General features: G+C 40.6%; 1 protein-coding gene across 10 annotated transcripts in view; it reads right to left on the bottom strand.

The window, feature by feature from the left end:
- The window catches only part of LOC139757869 (uncharacterized), a 283,058-nt gene that overhangs the window by 46,208 nt on the left and 213,360 nt on the right, over positions 1-23,490 (bottom strand). For 8 of the 10 annotated variants that reach the window (XM_071678788.1, XM_071678787.1, XM_071678784.1 and 5 more), the window contains one exon: positions 19,264-19,281. The exons of the other annotated variants lie outside the window; for them this stretch is intronic. In XM_071678788.1, coding sequence (XP_071534889.1) covers positions 19,264-19,281 — 18 coding nt within the window. The remainder of the gene's footprint in view (positions 1-19,263; positions 19,282-23,490) is intronic. 10 annotated transcript variants of the gene reach the window in all.

The following is a 23,490-nucleotide window of genomic DNA, read 5'->3' as shown; positions in this document are numbered from 1 at the left end:
TATATCTTTGCCTGTTACTACGTTATCATTCCTTGAGGGTTTTGTTACAACTTGTGCTTACAATCCCTCCACTATATGCCCTCCAGTCTAATTTGCTATGGTGAAAACTCATCTTGCTAAACCTGTTATTGTCCTCACATACCACATCACGATCACATTCATTTCCACATTGTATGTTGTGGAGATTTCTATGATACTATGAAAAAAAAAGCCTGTATAATTCACTTCCACATCAGAAAACAGGGTCATGTCATTTGCCAAGATAAGATCTAACATATAGTTTCCTCTTGCTAGTTTATGGTTTACCTGTAAAAGATTGAATTAATCACAAATTTATTCATTAGTCTTTCTCATCTGTTGATCTATTACTCTTTTCCTCCTTCTAGCTTATCATGGACAAATACAGCTATGGTTATCATTTCCGCTCCAAAGATGGAGTTTGTGCCTTTAATAGTGACAAAAACACCTCTTGCTCAACTTATGGATCTTGAGTTTCCTAACTTTGTTCCCATCTGGCTCAAAATCTCTTTAAACTCTTTTACCTTGCTTTTGTGTTTCATCTATTTCCCCATAATTTTTCCAAATGCATGTAATTCTTCTTGCCATGAAGCCCTGCCCTCTTCACATCCACCCAAGGGTTTCCATGTTCACCATAAGGATTGGTTAGGCTCCAATTGGGTTGATCTTGGTGAAGTACAGGCTCCTTAAGCATGTGGAACAATCAATCAAACACCCTACCCAAAATGCAAATTTTTGGCACTTTGGGAACATTCAAAGGTTATCCCTGCCCAGTCCCTTTACTGACTTTCCCTAGGATGGCTACTGCTTATCTGCTTAAAATGTTTCGTGTTGTGCTGAATGCAAAGCAGATATTATCTTAGCTGGGATGAAGGTCTACATCCCATCTTCACCTAAATTTTCTTCACAATCATAGTTTGATCATTTCTGCTCTGGTGCCTGTTGCATCGAGGATGGTGCATAACAGACCATGAAACTCTTTTGTTCCCCCGAAACCCACTCAACTGTCATTTCTCCTTGGAACCACTGCAAAGCTGTTCTTTGAAGAGTCAAGCACACTATCATAAAAAGAAAGTGTGCTTACTTGACCTCTTCTTCTGAAAAACCTTTCTGGTTTTTATCAAAAGGCATCTCAAACAACTGCAATTCAACTTTCCTCCTCTTGTCTGACCTGATCAGTCTACTGCTAACCCTACACCTGATAAACTCATTCTTTCTGGTACCCTGTTTTCCTCTAACTCAACTCTGGTTTGTTCAACTTACAATTCTCTGCCCCATCTCCTCCCACTGAACCTATGTGATCTACTATATTTTCTTTGAGCAGAGTCATCCAGGTACTCTCCCAGCTCTGAGTGGACAAGGCACCTGGCTCATGTGGCAAAGCTCCTCCATCTTCTAAGGGAGCATGCCTCTGAACTAAAAATCTTTCCTTGCCTATTTAGTTTCTGACCAAAAACCCAGACTTTTCTTTCCACATGGAAGCACACCTTGGTAGAACCCATCCATGAGAAAGACAACTCCAACCCGTCCGGCTATTGCTCCAGTGTTCTTACTTCTATTATCTCCAGAGTATTTGAAACCCTCCTAAACTTTCACCTTCTCAAGCACTTAGAATCCCACTCTCTTCTTTCAGATTGCAAGTATGGATTTTAAAGTGCTAGGTCTACTAGTGATCCTATGTGACTCACCTTCAGTCCTTCTCTCTCTGGGATTTTGGTGAAGCTTTTCTCTAAGCCTTCAACTTCTCCAAAGTAGTTGACAGTGTGGCATAAGTCTTTGCTTTCTAAGCCCCCATCCTTTGGTGTCTCTGCTTCCCTCTGTTCTCTAATGCTTTGTTTCCTTTCTGAATATTCCATTGCACTAGTCATTGATGAAGCCCCTTCTCTCTCCTATCTTATTAACAGTGTTCCTCAGGGTTCTGTCTCAACACCTACTCTCTTTCTTTTCCCAATACATGATCTCTCTTCTATTTCTTTCCCTATTCATTTTCATGTTGGTGATTCCACTCTATATGCTTCAACTTGTTCTTCCTCCTCTCCTCCCTTCATACTCGTTCTCTTTATCATAATGATCATATTTCTTCTCTTAATTTGAAGCCATGCAGCATTTTGGAGTGGGGAAGCGGAAACCTTGTAAATTTCAGTAGCGCTAAAACACAACTGTTACCTATATATCCCTAAGAATTACTTGTTTCCCTATGTTCAATTGAAAAACACCCCAATTAAATCCCATACAAGGCCCTCTCTATATATGCAATTGCTACATCCTCCCTTCCTTATGTGATTCTAACAGCCCCTCCACATCACCCTCCTCAACCTCATAATCTTGATACTTTGGTGTTGACATCAAAACCGTGGAATCCATGTAAAATATAAGGGCACAAGCTTCTGTCACACTCTGCTCATACCAACACATTTCTTTTCAGGCCTCACCATTTGATTGTGATGGCATCCCTGATGGTGAAGGACTTTTAGAATTCCTTCACTGTCATCTGGTACTCTCTGTAGATTTCATGAGCTTCACAAATGTTCTCTGTAAATAATAGGCCTTGAAAATAGATATCTCACCCAGTCCACTAACTGGATTAAAGGTGTGTGTTGGGCAGAAGAGAAACTTCTTTGATGTTGTCACTAAGATCCTGTATTGATAGCATATGGCAAGAGGCATTATCAATAAAGAGAATCTTGACAACTATATTTCCCTTTCCACAGTACTCCTTCTGTTCTACATGGAGCTTTGCAGCAAAATAATCACACAAAACTGTGCCTACTATCCACCCCTTTGGATTAGAATAACAGCAGACTGGCAAACAATGCTTCCATTAAGAGCCCTAAGATTTTATGAAGGGTAGACCATTTATGTTTTAAGCTTACAGTCACCTTCAGCACTGCCCCCAAGAAGCATGATGCAATTTTGGCAGCTTTGAATCTGGGTGTAGTCTTCCCTTCAAGGAAAATGTATGTCCTTGAATGCATTCTTTTCCAAATTAATCCAGTTTCATCCAAGTTAAAAATCTACTTAAGAAAATAACCACCTTCCGCAATAACGGTCTTGAGGATTCCCAAGATATTTTCAGCAGCATCATCCTCACCAGTCATCTTAATTTTGTGGTATTTGTGGCATTTCCTAAAGTTTGAAAACCAACCAGGACTTCCTTTAAATGTCTTCTGCTGTTCCTCCTTCCACTGACAAATTTGGCGTTTATTCATGTGCTCAACATTCATTCCAATTTCTCAATAAACAATCTTCAGGAGCATGAGGTCTTAGATGTTCTGATTAATGTTCCACTCTTGCTACTCCTCTTGATCTTCTCTACACTATTACAAATAGTCTGTACAGTAGACACTAAATCCAAAGGCATGCTTATAACATCAGCTGTTTGTTCACATCTCTCATAACCTTTGAGAACATCCACTTCAACCTTAGTGATGACATTACACTTCTTACCGCCACTGGTACCAGGATAACTAAAAAGATGCTTTGGTGGCATGATCCAAGAGGCAAAACACGTGTAATACTGCAGCACAAAAGACTGAAGCACTTTGTGACTGAAGACTGTATCCATGCCACGAGAACATATGCTTTTTGCATGGTGCTGGCTATGCCACATCGCCCTGACAGCCCAATAATGACTGCATTATTCCAAACTTAAGCCCAAATAAACTGAAAAAGGTGTAGATGGACCAAGTGCATTGTTCTTAGAATGCCATAAATCATATATGCCTAAATTGAGAGGTCCATGAACAAGTATAAGCATATCCTCCACTCTGTCCTGGATATCCCACATAATCAATGCCAAAAAGTCTGCTTCTTAAAAGCTGAGAGTGTTGTAGAGGTGCCAAAACTATTTTTCTTGTGAGCTGCACATTTATATCTACAAGGGCTTTACTTGCCCAAGTATGGAATACTGCTAACACATCTGGGGTGGCTCGTCCTTCACCTCTCTATCAAGTAGAGTGGAATCAAAAGCCTTCTATCTCATTAATTCTCCTGGCACAATCTCTCTTCAACCTTCCATTTCTGTATGCCAAGATATTGCTTCTCTGTGTCCATTCTATACACATTATTTTAGCCAGCATTCTCATGAGCTGTCAGCATGTGTTCCTACCCCCAAAGTTTGGAGTGATGACATGTTTTAAGCTGCTGCTTCCCACGGTTTCTGTATGGAGACTGGCCACTCAAGGTTTGGCTGTTCTGACCACCAGCAGGCCACCCTAGAGCATGGAGACCACATCTCCTAAGTTGTAAGGAGATTTAATCACACACAACTACCTCTTTCCTTGAACCACTAAGCTATGGATTTATCTCCCTTATATTGTCTCTCTTTACATATAACCTTTCCTCTTGTTAGAGTCAGGTCTACAAACACCTGAGGAGCCCTGATTAACTGACTTGTAAATCCAAATCAACTTTCTAAATTTGTGTGCATGTCATTTTCCTTATTATATTTTCAATATTCAGTTTGCTAATACAGATGCTCCTGACTTATGATGGTGTGATATTCAACACTTTCTCATAAAACAGGCTTTTGTGTTAGATGATTCTATCCAATGTAGGCTAATGTAAGTGTTCTGAAAACGTTTAAGGTATGCTAGGCTAAGCTATGATGTTTGATAGGTTAGATGTATAGTATTAAATGTACAAATTAAGCATCTGCTTATTCATACCATTGTTTAGTTACTTCATTAACTTTACCAGAAATTTCTAAAGTCAATTTCCTATTTCCTGTGTGGCGACAGGAATGGATAAAGGCAGCAAATGTGAATATGTATATGTGCATATATGTATATGTCTGTGTATGTACATGTATGTATATGCTTAAATGTATACATATGTACATATGTACATATATGTACATATATATATATATATATATATATATATATATATATATATATATATATATATATATATATATATATATATATATATATATATGTACATATGTACATATATGTACATTTTTTTTTTTTTTTTTTTTTTTTTTTTATACTTTGTCGCTGTCTCCCGCGTTTGCGAGGTAGCGCAAGGAACCAGACGAAAGAAATGGCCCAACCCCCCCCCCCATACACATGCACATACACACGTCCACACACGCAAATATACATACCTACACAGCTTTCCATGGTTTATCCCAGACGCTTCACATGCCTTGATTCAATCCACTGACAGCACGTCAACCCCTGTATACCACATCGCTCCAATTCACTCTATTCCTTGCCCTCCTTTCACCCTCCTGCATGTTCAGGCCCCGATCACACAAAATCTTTTTCACTCCATCTTTCCACCTCCAATTTGGTCTCCCTCTTCTCCTCGTTCCCTCCACCTCCGACACATATATCCTCTTGGTCAATCTTTCCTCACTCATTCTCTCCATGTGCCCAAACCATTTCAAAACACCCTCTTCTGCTCTCTCAACCACGCTCTTTTTATTTCCACACATCTCTCTTACCCTTACGTTGCTTACTCGATCAAACCACCTCACACCACACATTGTCCTCAAACATCTCATTTCCAGCACATCCATCCTCCTGCGCACAACTCTATCCATAGCCCACGCCTCGCAACCATACAACATTGTTGGAACCACTATTCCTTCAAACATACCCATTTTTGCTTTCCGAGATAATGTTCTCGACTTCCACACATTTTTCAAGGCTCCCAAAATTTTCGCCCCCTCCCCCACCCTATGATCCACTTCCGCTTCCATGGTTCCATCCGCTGACAGATCCACTCCCAGATATCTAAAACACTTCACTTCCTCCAGTTTTTCTCCATTCAAACTCACCTCCCAATTGACTTGACCCTCAACCCTACTGTACCTAATAACCTTGCTCTTATTCACATTTACTCTTAACTTTCTTCTTCCACACACTTTACCAAACTCAGTCACCAGCTTCTGCAGTTTCTCACATGAATCAGCCACCAGCGCTGTATCATCAGCGAACAACAACTGACTCACTTCCCAAGCTCTCTCATCCCCAACAGACTTCATACTTGCCCCTCTTTCCAGGACTCTTGCATTTACCTCCCTAACAACCCCATCCATAAACAAATTAAACAACCATGGAGACATCGCACACCCCTGCCGCAAACCTACATTCACTGAGAACCAATCACTTTCCTCTCTTCCTACACGTACACATGCCTTACATCCTCGATAAAAACTTTTCACTGCTTCTAACAACTTGCCTCCCACACCATATATTCTTAATACCTTCCACAGAGCATCTCTATCAACTCTATCATATGCCTTCTCCAGATCCATAAATGCTACATACAAATCCATTTGCTTTTCTAAGTATTTCTCACATACATTCTTCAAAGCAAACACCTGATCCACACATCCTCTACCACTTCTGAAACTGCACTGCTCTTCCCCAATCTGATGCTCTGTACATGCCTTCACCCTCTCAATCAATACCCTCCCATATAATTTACCAGGAATACTCAACAAACTTATACCTCTGTAATTTGAGCACTCACTCTTATCCCCTTTGCCTTTGTACAATGGCACTATGCACGCATTCCGCCAATCCTCAGGCACCTCACCATGAGTCATACATACATTAAATAACCTTACCAACCAGTCAACAATACAGTCACCCCCTTTTTTAATAAATTCCACTGCAATACCATCCAAGCCTGCTGCCTTGCCGGCTTTCATCTTCCGCAAAGCTTTTACTACCTCTTCTCTGTTTACCAAATCATTTTCCCTAACCCTCTCACTTTGCACACCACCTCGACCAAAACACCCTATATCTGCCACTCTGTCATCAGACACATTCAACAAACCTTCAAAATACTCATTCCATCTCCTTCTCACATCACCACTACTTGTTATCACCTCCCCATTTACGCCCTTCACTGAAGTTCCCATTTGCTCCCTTGTCTTACGCACCCTATTTACCTCCTTCCAGAACATCTTTTTATTCTCCCTAAAATTTACTGATAATCTCTCACCCCAACTCTCATTTGCCCTTTTTTTCACCTCTTGCACCTTTCTCTTGACCTCCTGTCTCTTTCTTTTATACTTCTCCCACTCAATTGCATTTTTTCCCTGCAAAAATTGTCGAAATGCCTCTCTCTTCTCTTTCACTAATACTCTTACTTCTTCATCCCACCACTCACTACCCTTTCTAAACAGCCCACCTCCCACTCTTCTCATGCCACAAGCATCTTTTGCGCAATCCATCACTGATTCCCTAAATACATCCCATTCCTCCCCCACTCCCCTTACTTCCATTGTTCTCACCTTTTTCCATTCTGTACACAGTCTCTCCTGGTACTTCCCCACACAGGTCTCCTTCCCAAGCTCACTTACTCTCACCACCTTCTTCACCCCAACATTCACTCCTCTTTTCTGAAAACCCATACTAATCTTCACCTTAGCCTCCACAAGATAATGATCAGACATCCCTCCAGTTGCACCTCTCAGCACATTAACATCCAAAAGTCTCTCTTTCGCACGCCTGTCAATTAACACGTAATCCAATAACGCTCTCTGGCCATCTCTCCTACTTACATAAGTATACTTATGTATATCTCGCTTTTTAAACCAGGTATATATGTACATATATATATATTTTTTTTTTTTTTTTTTTTTTTTACTTTGTCGCTGTCTCCCGCGTTTGCGAGGTAGCGCAAGGAAACAGACGAAAGAAATGGCCCAACCCCCCCCCCATACACATGTACATACACACGTCCACACACGCAAATATACATACCTACACAGCTTTCCATGGTTTACCCCAGACGCTTCACATGCCTTGATTCAATCCACTGACAGCACGTCAACCCCTGTATACCACATCGCTCCAATTCACTCTATTCCTTGCCCTCCTTTCACCCTCCTGCATGTTCAGGCCCCGATCACACAAAATCTTTTTCACTCCATCTTTCCACCTCCAATTTGGTCTCCCTCTTCTCCTCGTTCCCTCCACCTCCGACACATATATCCTCTTGGTCAATCTTTCCTCACTCATTCTCTCCATGTGCCCAAACCATTTCAAAACACCCTCTTCTGCTCTCTCAACCACGCTCTTTTTATTTCCACACATCTCTCTTACCCTTACGTTACTTACTCGATCATACCACCTCACACCACACATTGTCCTCAAACATCTCATTTCCAGCACATCCATCCTCCTGCGCACAACTCTATCCATAGCCCACGCCTTGCAACCATACAACATTGTTGGAACCACTATTCCTTCAAACATACCCATATATATATATATATATATATATATATATATATATATATATATATATATAGGGGAGAAAGAATACTTCCCACGTATTCCCTGCGTGTCGTAGAAGGCGACTAAAAGGGGAGGGAGCGGGGGGCTGGAAATCTTCCCCTCTCGTTTCTTTTTTTTTTTTTTTTAATTTTCCAAAACAAGGAACAGAGAAGGAGGCCAGGTGAGGATATTCCCTCCAAGGCCCAGTCCTCTGTTCTTAACGCTACCTCGCTAACGCGGGAAATGGCGAATAGTTTGAAAGAAAGAAAATATACAGGTGTTGTTCGCTGATGATACAGCGCTGGTGGCTGATTCATGTGAGAAACTGCAGAAGCTGGTGACTGAGTTTGGTAAAGTGTGTGAAAGAAGAAAGTTAAGAGTAAATGTGAATAAGAGCAAGGTTATTAGGTACAGTAGGGTTGAGGGTCAAGTCAATTGGGAGGTAAGTTTAAATGGAGAAAAACTGGAGGAAGTAAAGTGTTTTAGATATCTGGGAGTGGATCTGGCAGCGGATGGAACCATGGAAGCGAAAGTGGATCATAGGGTGGGGGAGGGGGCGAAAATCCTGGGAGCCTTGAAGAATGTGTGGAAGTCGGGAACATTATCTCGGAAAGCAAAAATGGGTATGTTTGAAGGAATAGTGGTTCCAACAATGTTGTATGGTTGCGAGGCGTGGGCGATGGATAGAGTTGTGCGCAGGAGGATGGATGTGCTGGAAATGAAATATTTGAGGACAATGTGTGGTGTGAGGTGGTTTGATCGAGTAAGTAACGTAAGGGTAAGAGAGATGTGTGGAAATAAAAAGAGCGTGGTTGAGAGAGCAGAAGAGGGTGTTTTGAAATGGTTTGGGCACATGGAGAGAATGAGTGAGGAAAGATTGACCAAGAGGATATATGTGTCAGAGGTGGAGGGAACGAGGAGAAGTGGGAGACCAAATTGGAGGTGGAAAGATGGAGAGAAAAAGATTTTGTGTGATCGGGGCCTGAACATGCAGGAGGGTGAAAGGAGGGCAAGGAATAGAGTGAATTGGAGCGATGTGGTATACCGAGGTTGACGTGCTGTCAGTGGATTGAATCAAGGCATGTGAAGCGTCTGGGGTAAACCATGGAAAGCTGTGTAGGTATGTATATTTGCGTGTGTGGACGTATGTATATACATGTGTATGGGGGGGGTTTGACCATTTCTTTCGTCTGTTTCCTTGCGCTACCTCGCGGACGCGGGAGACAGCGACAAAGTATAAAAAAAAAAAATATACATGTACGTATATGAGTGGTTGAGCCATTCTTCATCTGTTTCCTTGTGCTACCTAACTGATGCGGCAAACAGCAATTAAGTATAATAAATGAATAAATTAAAAAAGCAAGGTTATCAGGTTCAGCAGTGAAATGTAATTTGCTGTGTGAATCTGAATGGAGAGAACTTGGAGTAAGTGGGGTGTTTTAGATACCTGGGAGTGGATATGGCAACGAATGGAACAATGGGAGATGAAGAAAGCCACAAGGTAAGGTGGGGAGGCAAAAGTCCTGAGCACACCAGTGAATGTGTGGAAAGAGAGGTTACCATATTTTGGGGCTATAGTAGTCCCATCGGTGCTGTGTGGATGCAAGAAAGGGGTCTTAAGCAAAAATTCAAAGACAAGGGTGGATGTGTTAGAAATGAAAGGTTTTAACGACAATGTGTGGTGTGAGGAGGCCTGATTGAATAAAAAATAAGAGGGAATGAGAAGAGTGTGGTATTAAAAGAAGTATGTAAAAGGCAGCTGAGAAGGGTGTACTGAAATGGTCTGGAGATTTGGAGAGGCTAACTAAAAGGATATACATGTCAAACATGTAGGGAACAAGGCAGAAGGAAGAAGGGAATGAAGCATTGAAAGTCTGAGGCCTGAAGATGATGGGAGATGTGTGATGAGCAAGGACAGAGTAAACTGAAGCAATGTGGTCTACAGGGAACAATGTGCTATCAATGGATCGAACCAAGGTACATCAAGCAGTCTACTGCAAGCATGGAAAGGCCAGTGTGGCCTGGATGTGCATAAGAGGCTTGGTTTCTGTACATTACACAAGACAGGCAGAGTGTGAATCTGAGTAAATGAAACCATTTCTCTATCTGTCTCTAGCACTACCTCACTGATGCAAGAAACGGTGAACATATACAGAAAAAATAATACTAATCATCTAAACATTGTTTATAAGCTCAAACAGATAATTCTGTGTCACTGCTCTCACTCTCTCTCTCTCTCTCTCTCTCCACACACACACCCATATGATAGATATACCTTCACTACACTTTTTACACAAAACTGTACTTATCAGTTCATTATGGTTTATTTATATTTATTTTGCTTTGTCGCTGTCTCCCGCATTTGCGAGGTAGCGCAAGGAAACAGACGAAAGAATGACCCAACCCACCCACATACACATGTATATACATAGACGTCCACACATGCAAATATACATACCTATACATTTCAACGTATACATATATATACACACACAGACATATACATATATACACATGTACATAATTAATACTGTCTGCTTTTATTCATCCCCATCGCCACCTCGCCACACATGGAATAACATCCCCCTCCCCTCATGTGTGTGAGGTAGCGCTAGGAAAAGACAACAAAGGCCCCATTCGTTCACACTCAGTCTCTAGATGTCATGTAATAATGCACCGAAACCACAGCTCCCTTTCCACATCCAGGCCCCACAGAACTTTCCATGGGTTACCCCAGACGCTTCACATGCCCTGGTTCAATCCAGTGACAGCACGTCAACCCCAGTATACCACATCAATCCAATTTACTCTATTCCTTGCACGCCTTTCACCCTCCAGCATGTTCAGGCCCCAATCACTCAAAATCTTTTTCACTCCATCTTTCCACCTCCAATTTGGTCTCCCACCTCTCATCGTTCCCTCCACCTCTGACACATATATCCTCTTGGTCAATCTTTCCTCACTCATTCTCTTCATGTGGCCAAACCATTTCAAAACACCCTCTTCTGCTCTCTCAACCACACTCTTTTTTTTACCACACATCTCTCTTACCCTATTATTACTTACTCGATCAAATCACCTCACACCACATATTGTCCTTAAACATCTCATTTCCAGCACATCCACCCTCCTCCGCACAACTCTATCTATAGCCCACGCCTCACAACCATACAACATTGTTGGAACCACTATTCCTTCAAACATACCCATTTTTGCTTTCCAAGATAATGTTCTCGACTTCCACACATTCTTCAAGGCTCCCAGAATTTTCGCCCCCTCCCCCACCCTATGATTCACTTCCGCTTCCATGGTTCCATCCGCTGCCAAATCCACTCCCAGATATCTAAAACACTTTACTTCCTCCAGTTTTTCTCCATTCAAACTTACCTTCCAACTGACTTGACCCTCAACCCTACTGTACCTAATAACCTTGCTCTTATTCACTTTTACTCTCAACTTTCTTCTTTCACACACTTTACCAAACTCAGTCACCAGCTTCTGCAGTTTCTCACATGAATCAGCCACCAGCACTGTATCATCAGCGAACAACAACTGACTCATTTTCCAAGCCCTCTCATCCACAACAGACTGCATATTTTCCCCTCTTTCCAAAACTCTTGCATTCACCTACCTAACAACCCCATCCATAAACAAATCAAACAACCATGGAGACATCACACACCCCTGCCGCAAACCTACATTCACTGAGAACCAATCACTTTCCTCTCTTCCTACACATACACATGCCTTACATCCTCGATAAAAACTTTTCACTGCTTCTAACAACTTGCATCCCACACCATATATTCTTAATACCTTCCACAGAGCATCTCTATCAACTCTATCATATGCCTTCTCCAGATCCATAAATGCTACTTACAAATCCATTTGCTTTTCTAAGTATTTCTCACATACATTCTTCAAAGCAAACACCTGATCCACACATCCTCTACCACTTCTGAAACCACACTGCTCTTCCCCAATCTGATGCTCAGTACATGCCTTCACCCTCTCAATCAATACCCTCCCACATAATTTACCAAGAAGCTTATACCTCTGTAATTTGAGCACTCACTCTTATCCCCTTTGCCTTTGTACAAAGGCACTATGCATGCATTCCGCCAATCCTCAGGCACCTCACCATGAGTCATACATACATTAAATGACCTTACCAACCAGTCAACAATACAGTCACCCCCTTTTTTAATAAATTCCATTGCAATACCATCCGAACCCGCTGCCTTGCCGCCTTTCATCTTCGCAATGCTTTTACTACCTCTTCTCTGTTTACCAAATCATTTTTCCTAACCCTCTCACTCTGCACACCACTTCGACCAAAACACCCTACATCAGCCACTCTATCATCAAACACATTCAACAAACCTTCAAAATACTCACTCCATCTCCTTCTCACATCACCACTACTTGCTATCACCTCCCCATTAGCCCCCTTCACTGAAGTTTCCATTTGTTCCCTTGTCTTACGCACTTTATTTACCTCCTTCCAAAACATCTTTTTATTCTCCCTAAAGTTTAATGATACTCTCTCACCCCATCTCTCATTTGCCCTCTTTTTCACCTCTTGCACCTTTCCTTGACCTCCTGCCTCTTTCTCTTATACATCTCCCACTCATTTCCATTATTCCCCTGCAAAAAAATGTCCAAATGCCTCTCTCTTCTCTTTACTAATAATCTTACTTCTTCATCCCACCACTCACTACCCTTTCTAATCTGCCCACCTCCCACGCTTCTCATGCCACAAGCATCTTTTGCGCAAGCCATCACTGCTTCCCTAAATACCTCCCATTCCTTCCCCACTCCCCTTACCTCCTTTGTTCTCACCTTTTTCCATTCTGTACTCAGTCTCTCCTGGTACTTCCTCAATTTACTATATATCACTCAATGTTTATGGAGTTGTAGAGCAATTCTATTTGTATTTTTCAAACATACCCACTTTGCTAACACACTACACTCATTTTGGTTTTAACAAACTTTTAATAAATACTTTATTATTCCTGTATGGTATTTCTTTGAAGGAGAGAATGAACAAGCGCTTACAGGTGTAACAAGAGCAGTTGGAAAGAGTGATACTACTGAAATGGAGAATGGACTTTGAAATGAAGAACAGCTAGTGGACTTTAAGTGTACAGAGAAATCAGAGTGAACTGAAGGACTTCTGAAGGATGACATTGATAGAAGTTAGAATGCATGGACATACAAAATCAACTTAGAAGGATATGGTTAATAAAATGTACAGCATGGACATAATAGAATGAATCAATGAAAGAATGACTAAATGATAATATAGAAGTGTGGAAACAGGTGTTAAACAAATGTGGAGGTAATATGATCAGGAAAAGTAGACTATAAGTGTGCAAATGGGTTATCAGAATGGCTAAATGTGTAGCACTGGTAGTATTTGCAGGAATTTTGTAAGCCATCTCAGACAGAAAAAAATCCATGTAAAGAACACAGGCACATACATACATCATGTTCTGATATCAAAGAGGACATTACCCAACCCACATCTACAAGCCTACTATCTATCGAGCCAAAGTGAAGACATGAAACTACTGTACTGACAAGTGATACTGCAGTCCCTGTTTAGGGACTACTATGCAACATTCACAAACTATATATAATCCATTAAAAACTATCATTTCCCATTTTAATCTCTAACTGCCTTGTTTTCCCCTTTTCTTAACCCTCTATTCTTCCTTTATCTATAAGTCACTGCATTACTGCTTACCATATCTACTTTCTGTCTACTTCTCAATGTAATCCTTTTTCTTTTTATGCAATCATATTTCTTAGTGTGAGGAAGTGGTCATTATACTAACTATGTCATAACCAAATCAGCATGCAAGATTATCTAAACTCTTAAATTCAGGGTCATTAATGCCATCAATGTCATATATCCACCAATCAAAATATCTTCTGGCATTCAAAATAATTTCAGGACTTTAGCATATGAATGCAAAGTACATACTCCAATTTGATTTTATGGAATTTGCAAAGTACTAAAACCTAGTAGCTCTTTAGCAATTTTCACCAAGAAAAAGATCTACAAAAACTTAACATGACAGAATTGTCAATTTTGCATCTTTTAAAAGATACTATATCTAAAAACTTAAAACCATTTACGTAAAATCATACATTTTGATTTCCTTAAAAAATAATCAGTCTACTTTTGACATTATGTACAAAAACTTCTCCAATATTTGTGTTCCTTCCACTGCTTATGTATAATTCACATTTGACTCTGTTACTCGTAAATTTTTGGCATTCAGTTAGTCAGTGCATGTTTCACTGTATCATTGCACAGTGGCAGTATCATAACCAATAAGGCAGGAGGTGCTGCTACTGTGGAATGTTTACTGGAGTAGCCAAGTCTCACTCTACCTTCCTGTGGTGACCTCATCAGTAACCCCTTAGGGGTGGAACTAAAGGGGAAGGTATTGCTCAATTACATCAGGACAATAGTTTTAGATTTGGACAAACGCCTGAGGTGTACTGTTACATTCAGTTTTGACAAATTTTGAGCCTCTGCCTCTGGAAACACTGTGCTGAAGTTGCCCTCTGACAGTGACCTGTCAAGGGTGAGGCACAAAACGCTAAGAAGTGGCACTGGAGTCTACCAGTTATGCCAAGGGTTAAAAAGAACAAGTAATTAAAGGTGATGGTGCTGAATGTGAATGGGGTGAGTGAGGAGAATACAGGGAGGGATATTGTGGAGAGGTGTAAAAGTTGTAGCATGGATATGCTAGGTACTGGGAAAGCTATGTGGAGTGAAAATGGAAATAATGAAAGCAAGTTATGGTAGGGCATGGAACGAGGTGTGGTATGGGCAGGAATGAGTGGGGATTATCAGGGGAGAGAGAACGAAGGGTGTAGCATGGATGGAATGGATTAAGAATAGTGTGGGTGAAAGGAAAGATTGTAACTGTGAAATATGCATGGGTATGTGTATATGCACCTATGAATATGAAGACAGTACAAGGTAAGGATGAAGTGAAGTTTTTCTGGATGAACTTGGATGACTGTATTAACAGTTTTGAGAATGAGAAAAATGTGGTCATAATGGGTAATATGAATGCGAAAGTGAGATGTGATGGAATTGGTGAGATAGTTGGTAAATTAAGAGTGCCTGGAGCAAATGAGCTGTCTCATGGATATTTGTACTGAGAAGGGGTTTATTCTTTGCAAACACCTTTTTTCAGCACAAGATGATCCACAGATATATGTACATGGATGAGGAATGATGGAAGAGAAGAACAAAAGACTTCAACTATGTGGCAGTGGATGAAAAATTGAGAAAGGCTGTGATGAAAGCTATAGTCATGAGAGGATTCTTTGGAGACTCTGACCATTTCGCAGTTCTTGTGGGGATGAGGATCAGGGAGAAGTGGAGTTAAGGTGTAAGAAGGAACGGACATGTAAAAGTTCTGGCGAGAAAGAACATAAATAAGGAAAAATACTGGGAAGAGTATGAAAGAAAGGTAACTGAAAGCTTAGATGGAAGGGCAGTGAATGAGGTGTTTAAAAGGTTTAGAGAAATACTAATAAAGGTTGTAGAATCAGTAGCTGGATACAAGGTAGTGAGATACAGGAATAAAAAGGGCAATGTATGGTGGACAGAAGAGATTAGAAATGCTGTGGAAGAGAAGAAAAAGGCATTTGGCAAATTTCTCAACAGGAATGTACCGGTGGCAGTTCAGCAAAGGAGGGAAGAATACAAAATATGTAAGCAAAATGTGAAGAAGCTGATAGAAAGAAAGAATAGATGAAGATTTTGGAAGAAAGTTAAGTGAAAAGTTTTAGAATAATAAGAAACTATACTGAAAGGAAGTAAAAAAGGAAATAGGTGGATATACAAGTGGAAATGTTACTGTGAGAAGCAAGGAAGGGGAATTGCTGAATCAAAATGAGAAAGTGAAAGGAAGATGGAAAGAGTATTTTGAAGAACTGATGAATGTAGAAGGGAAGGCAGCAGTTGTTACATGCATGGGTATGAAGGAGAGAGGGTAGAGGATGCAAGTGCAGGGGGCCTATAGCAAAGAGGAAGGTAAGAAGGGCAATAATGAGGCTGAAAGTTGGAAAGGCATCTGGAATGGATGGGATTACAGCTGAAACGCTGAAGTATGGAGGAAAAAAGTGTGATACACTGGATGCACCTTATATGTAATTCAGCATGGAAAGAGAAGGTTGTGCCTGAGGATTGGGTGAAAGCTATTAGCGTTCCTTTATTCAAAGGAAAAGGTGTGATGGATGTATGTAGCAATTATAGGGGAATCAGTCTGATAAGTATGCCAGGAAAAGTGCAAGCAAGAATACTGATTGACAGTGATGGAAGTGACTGAATGCAGAATAAGTGAAGAGCAAGGGGGTTTTAGGAAAGGTAGGGGATGTATGGATCAGACTTTTTTTTAGTAAAGATGACCATGGAAAAGTATTTAGCAAAAGGTAAGATATATGTAGCTTTTATGGATCTAGAGAAGCATATGACAGAGTTGAGTGGAATGCATTGTGGGATGTGTTAAGGATATATGTTATAAGAGGAGAATTGTTGGATGGTGTAAAAGCCTTCTATGGAGGAGCAAATGCATAGGTAAGGGTGGATGGAGAGCTAAATGAAAGTTCTAGGATACATGTAGGTGTGAGGCAGGGCTGTGTGATGTCATCATGGCTTTCTAATACATACATAGAGGGAGTCATAAGAGAGATGAAAGCAAAACTAGGGAAAAGGGGTGCAGAGATGGAGTGTGGCAATGACATACAGTGGCTAGTGGCAAACCTGTTTGCAGATGATACTGTGTGAAGAGGGGTTGCATAAGCCTGTGTTTTATGATGAGTGTAAGCAAAGGAGATTGAAGGTGAATGTAAGTAAAAGTAAAGTAATGGTGTTTGAAAGGATATGGCGTGAAAATATAGATTTTACAAAACCATACAGAGTGAAAGAAGAAAGTGTACTAAATTGTGCAGTGGATATAGGGGGAAAAGACTGGAAGAGAGGGAATTTAAGTATCTGGGAGCTTACTTGGGTAAGTGTGGTGATATGCTAGAAGAGTCATTGGGTCCCTCAATAGAATAATGAAGGGTAGAGGTGTAGGTATGGAAGTGAAGAGACGATTAAGGGACAGCATATTCCTCCCAACCCTAACCTATGGGCCAAAACACTGTTATGGAATGAATCAGAGGTCAAGAATTAGGCTGTGGAAATGACCCATTTGAGAAGAGCATACAGTGTGAACAGATGGAATTAAGAAATAAAGGGGTGTATGAGAGATGCGGTTGTCCCTGGGGATAGGGGATTAAGAATACTTCCCACGTATTCCCTGCGTGTCGTAGAAGGCGACTGAAAGGGGAGGGAGCAGGGGGCTGGAAATCCTCCCCTCTCATTTTTTTTTTTTTTTCCCCAAAAGGAGGAACAGAGGGGGCCAGGTGAGGATATTCCAAAAAAGGCCCAGTCCTCTGTACTTAACGCTACCTCGCTAGCGCGGGAAATGGCGAATAGTTTAAAAGAAAGAAAAAAGATGAGAGATGCGGTATGGCAGGGAATGCAAAAGAAATGAATTGTGGAGTGGTAGAATGGGTGAAATGTAATACTTTGAGGTGGTTTGGGCCTGTGAAAAGAACGCAAGACTGGGAGTTTATAAGGAGAGTATATGATAGTACAATTAAAGGGGTTGGTGTGAGTGGAATGCCACTTGTGACATGGGCAAATAGGGTGGAGGATTACTGGTGGGAGAGAAACAGCAGAAGAATGCAAGGAATGACGTATGCGAGGGAGGCATGTAAGGAGAGGGATAAGTGGAGACTCTTTTGCCATGGCCACCCCTTGATGGGAGTTCCCAGAGGGAACAGGTATCAGAGATATTGATAGATAGATAGATAGATAGATAGATAGGTGTCATATATTGGGCAGGTCTCCTATCAATTAAGTGACCATGGGTCATCACAGTATGACTAATTCTCTGTTAACAAAGAATTATCTCAAAGTGGCAACTCCTGTTGAAGGAAGAATGCCATATTTCAACAACTTTCTTTATCCTCTAAAGTTTAACATCTTTTGGGGACTTGCCATTCCCATCTAGTATAATTTCTTATTTGGCATATAAAATCACTGGGATAAAACCATCTTATTTAGCTGCTTTAACATCAGCATCACTTATTTCATTACTCACTAATACCAACATGTCCAGGACACCACCAAATTCTACAATCTTATGAACTGTGTGGATTCTTATAATCCATTCCGGAATTTCAGAACCATGGGATGAGCTGGAACATATTGTGATATGGCTTGAAAAGCATTCTGAGAAGACTGCAAATTTCTTTTTTTGATGATTGCTCAATTCATTCAAGTGAAACTTGAATATCAAGAAATTCTGCTGTAAATATAGATTCTCTTAGTAGTTTTACAATATGATATTCTCCTTCAGTAACTAATACAATGCCTAAAAATTATTCACATTATGAACGATCACTAAATGTCTTTGCTCTGGCAGCATGAATTGTAACAAACTGAATGAATAAATTTTTCTATTGTTACAGATGCATTATTGCTTTAGGTTGTTTTTATCCATTCTCTGCAAAGTTTGATGGCAGAAACCTTCCAAGTTTGGTCTCAGGAGCCTTCCAAGGAAGGAACCATGTAAAACCTACTTCTTAAACTGAGTTTTTAATGTAGACTACCCTCATTAATGGAAATTTTCATGCTTATTATATGGATGAAAGAAGTTTGGATGTTGATCAAATACCTCAGTGCTCTCAGAGGGATAAACATGATTGTACATTTAAGCCTAAAGAGACACTTCATGCCAAATTCTTTGCATCATATTTTGATAAAAATATACATATAAGATAATGCATATATCACCCTACAGTGAATGAGGGAAAATAGATGTTTGAAATATACAGATAAGTAATAGTGCATCAGTTTACAGACAAGATTACAGCAATGCTATACTCCAGAGATAAAACAATATATCAAAGTACTTACATCCTCCTCCTCAGAAAGCTAAGTTGGGAAGAGAAGATAAACCAGGTAGTATTACATGAATATAAAAATTCTAATTGTCTTACTTAAATACTATACTGTACAATAAAAGAATATACAGCATTATAAATATATTACATTAAGGAACAGCAGAGCCTGTCCAAAGTTTCCTGTAGAGTATAAATACCATAGAGTCCAAATGCCCATTTATCAATGAATTTGTAAAGATGCTAAGTTGGATCGTATCTCATGCATATAACTAGGTGAATGTAAAGGTATTTACCACTTTATATCCAGAAAATGCTATGTCAGGTGAACTATGATGCCCTGTAAGACTCTCAATGCACAAACTGAGATGCATTCCAGGGTCATTTTTCCATTTTTGCCAAAAGAGAAATGAATCATACAAGTATCTTTTTAATATTTACATATAGTTCACTTCTTTATTCAATGTCATTATTGTACAGATGGGAAATGGTTACCCCATTTCCAGTGCTTCACTCATCCAAATCAGTCTACAATTAGCTAAATTATTCAGCCTAATGCCAATATGATTTTTTCCTGTAAACCAGTTTTAATAAGCAACTGTGTGTCTGTATAGTAGCAGAAAATAGTTTTTATGTTAACTGAGACAGCAGGAAAAACTGAATGCTTTAATTGAGGCTGTATCTATACTGATTATCCCTGGAGTAGGGGACAAAATTCTACCTCCATATTCCCTGTGTCGTAGAAGGCAACTAAATGGGGCAGCAGTGGGGGCTGAAACCCTTAACCCACCACCACCCCCAAAAATTCTTGTATTTCAATTTCTAAAAGAAAAACAGAAGGAGCCAGTCAGGGGGGTTCTCATCCTCCGCAAAGACTCTGGCTAGCGTCTAAGTGTGTGTGGATGTAACAAAAATGAGAAGATAGGAGAGATAGGTAGTATGTTTGAGGAAAGAAACTTAGATGTTCTGGCTCTGAGTGAAACAAAATTCATGGGTAAAGGGAAAGAATGGTTTGGAAATGTCTTTGGAGTAAAGTAAGGGGTTGGTGAGAGAACAAGAGATAAGGAAGGAGCAGCACTACTCCTGAAGCAAGAGCTATTGGAGCATATCATAGGGTGTATGGAAGTAAGTCCTAGATTGATGTGGGTAGAAATGAAAGGGGATGGCAAGGGATGGGTGATTATTGATGCTTATGCACCTGGCCATGAGAAGAAAGATCATGAAAAGCAAGTGTTTTGGGAGATTGAGTGAATGCATTTAAGTGACACTTACAGGGAAGGACTACAAATAAATGGGGAATATATATGAATATATATATATATATATATATATATATATATAGGGAGAATAAAAAGATGTTCTGGAAGGAGGTAAATAGGGTGCGTAAGACAAGGGAGCAAATGGGAACTTCAGTGAAGGGCGTAAATGGGGAGGTGATAACAAGTAGTGGTGATGTGAGAAGGAGATGGAATGAGTATTTTGAAGGTTTGTTGAATGTGTCTGATGACAGAGTGGCAGATATAGGGTGTTTTGGTCGAGGTGGTGTGCAAAGTGAGAGGGTTAGGGAAAATGATTTGGTAAACAGAGAAGAGGTAGTAAAAGCTTTGCGGAAGATGAAAGCCGGCAAGGCAGCAGGTTTGGATGGTATTGCAGTGGAATTTATTAAAAAAGGGGGTGACTGTATTGTTGACTGGTTGGTAAGGTTATTTAATGTATGTATGACTCATGGTGAGGTGCCTGAGGATTGGCGGAATGCGTGCATAGTGCCATTGTACAAAGGCAAAGGGGATAAGAGTGAGTGCTCAAATTACAGAGGTATAAGTTTGTTGAGTATTCCTGGTAAATTATATGGGAGGGTATTGATTGAGAGGGTGAAGGCATGTACAGAGCATCAGATTGGGGAAGAGCAGTGCGGTTTCAGAAGTGGTAGAGGATGTGTGGATCAGGTGTTTGCTTTGAAGAATGTATGTGAGAAATACTTAGAAAAGCAAATGGATTTGTATGTAGCATTTATGGATCTGGAGAAGGCATATGATAGAGTTGATAGAGATGCTCTGTGGAAGGTATTAAGAATATATGGTGTGGGAGGCAAGTTGTTAGAAGCAGTGAAAAGTTTTTATCGAGGATGTAAGGCATGTGTACGTGTAGGAAGAGAGGAAAGTGATTGGTTCTCAGTGAATGTAGGTTTGCGGCAGGGGTGTGTGATGTCTCCATGGTTGTTTAATTTGTTTATGGATGGGGTTGTTAGGGAGGTAAATGCAAGAGTCCTGGAAAGAGGGGCAAGTATGAAGTCTGTTGGGGATGAGAGAGCTTGGGAAGTGAGTCAGTTGTTGTTCGCTGATGATACAGCGCTGGTGGCTGATTCATGTGAGAAACTGCAGAAGCTGGTGACTGAGTTTGGTAAAGTGTGTGGAAGAAGAAAGTTAAGAGTAAATGTGAATAAGAGCAAGGTTATTAGGTACAGTAGGGTTGAGGGTCAAGTCAATTGGGAGGTGAGTTTGAATGGAGAAAAACTGGAGGAAGTGAAGTGTTTTAGATATCTGGGAGTGGATCTGTCAGCGGATGGAACCATGGAAGCGGAAGTGGATCATAGGGTGGGGGAGGGGGCGAAAATTTTGGGAGCCTTGAAAAATGTGTGGAAGTCGAGAACATTATCTCGGAAAGCAAAAATGGGTATGTTTGAAGGAATAGTGGTTCCAACAATGTTGTATGGTTGCGAGGCGTGGGCTATGGATAGAGTTGTGCGCAGGAGGATGGATGTGCTGGAAATGAGATGTTTGAGGACAATGTGTGGTGTGAGGTGGTTTGATCGAGTAAGTAACGTAAGGGTAAGAGAGATGTGTGGAAATAAAAAGAGCGTGGTTGAGAGAGCAGAAGAGGGTGTTTTGAAATGGTTTGGGCACATGGAGAGAATGAGTGAGGAAAGATTGACCAAGAGGATATATGTGTCGGAGGTGGAGGGAACAAGGAGAAGAGGGAGACCAAATTGGAGGTGGAAAGATGGAGTGAAAAAGATTTTGTGTGATCGGGGCCTGAACATGCAGGAGGGTGAAAGGAGGGCAAGGAATAGAGTGAATTGGAGTGATGTGGTATACAGGGGTTGACGTGCTGTCAGTGGAGTGAATCAAGGCATGTGAAGCGTCTGGGGTAAACCATGGAAAGCTATGTAGGTATGTATATTTGCGTGTGTGGACGTGTGTATGTACATGTGTATGGGGGGGGGGGGCATTTCTTTCGTCTGTTTCCTTGCGCTACCTCGCAAACGCGGGAGACAGCGACAAAGTATAAAAAAAAAAAAAAAAAAAAAAAATATATGAGAGAAAGTGGATGGAGGTTAAAAAGTGCAGGGGGATGAAAAAGAAGGCAAATGACATTTAGGGGAGAATGAGTATCAGTAAACTTTGAGAATAAGATGTTTGGTACAAGATAAATAATGTATGAAAAACAAGAAAACAAATGGGAACATTAGTGAATGGGGCAAAAGGGGAAGTGACAACAGGTATGATGAAGCGAGGGGGAGATGGAGTGAGTATTTTGAAGAATTGTTGAGTATGTTTGTTGACAGAGTGGCAGATGTAGGGTGCTTTGGTTGGGGTGGTAAGCAAAGTGAGAGAGTCATGGACAAAGGTTTGATGAAGAGAGGAGGTGGTGAAAGTCTTTTGTAAGATGAAATATGAAAAGGCAGCAGGAGTTCAAGATATTGCAGTTGAATAAATAACTAAAGGGGGTGACTGTGTTGCTGACTGATTGGTTTGAATTTTCAATGTTTGTATGGATCATTGTGGGATGCCTGAGGATTGGCAGAATGCATATATAGTGCCACTGTATAAAGGCAAGGGGGATAAAGGCGAGTGTTCATACTACAGAGGTATAAGTTTGTTGAATATACTTGGTTTGGTGTTGGGGAGAGTACTGGGATGGTAAAAACATGTTCAGGGCATCAAATTAAGGAGGAGCAGTGCAGTTTCAGAAGTGCTACAGTATGTGAGGATCAGGTATTTACTTAAAGGAATATATGAGGAATACTTACAGAAGCAGATGGATTTTTATGTGGCATTTAGGAACTTGAAGAAAGCATATGATAGGGCTGATAGAGATGCCTTGTGGAAGGTCTTAAGAATATATGGTGTGCAAGGAAAGCTGCTAGACACAGTGAAGTTTTATCAAGGGCATAAGACACATGTATGAATAAGAAGAGAGGAGATTAAATGATTCCAAGAGAAGATTGGTCTGTGGCAGGGGT

The sequence above is a fragment of the Panulirus ornatus genome, chromosome 28 (assembly GCF_036320965.1).
Source record: "Panulirus ornatus isolate Po-2019 chromosome 28, ASM3632096v1, whole genome shotgun sequence".
Lineage (NCBI taxonomy): Eukaryota > Metazoa > Arthropoda > Malacostraca > Decapoda > Palinuridae > Panulirus > Panulirus ornatus.
This window is presented reverse-complemented; position numbering and strand designations above follow the sequence as displayed.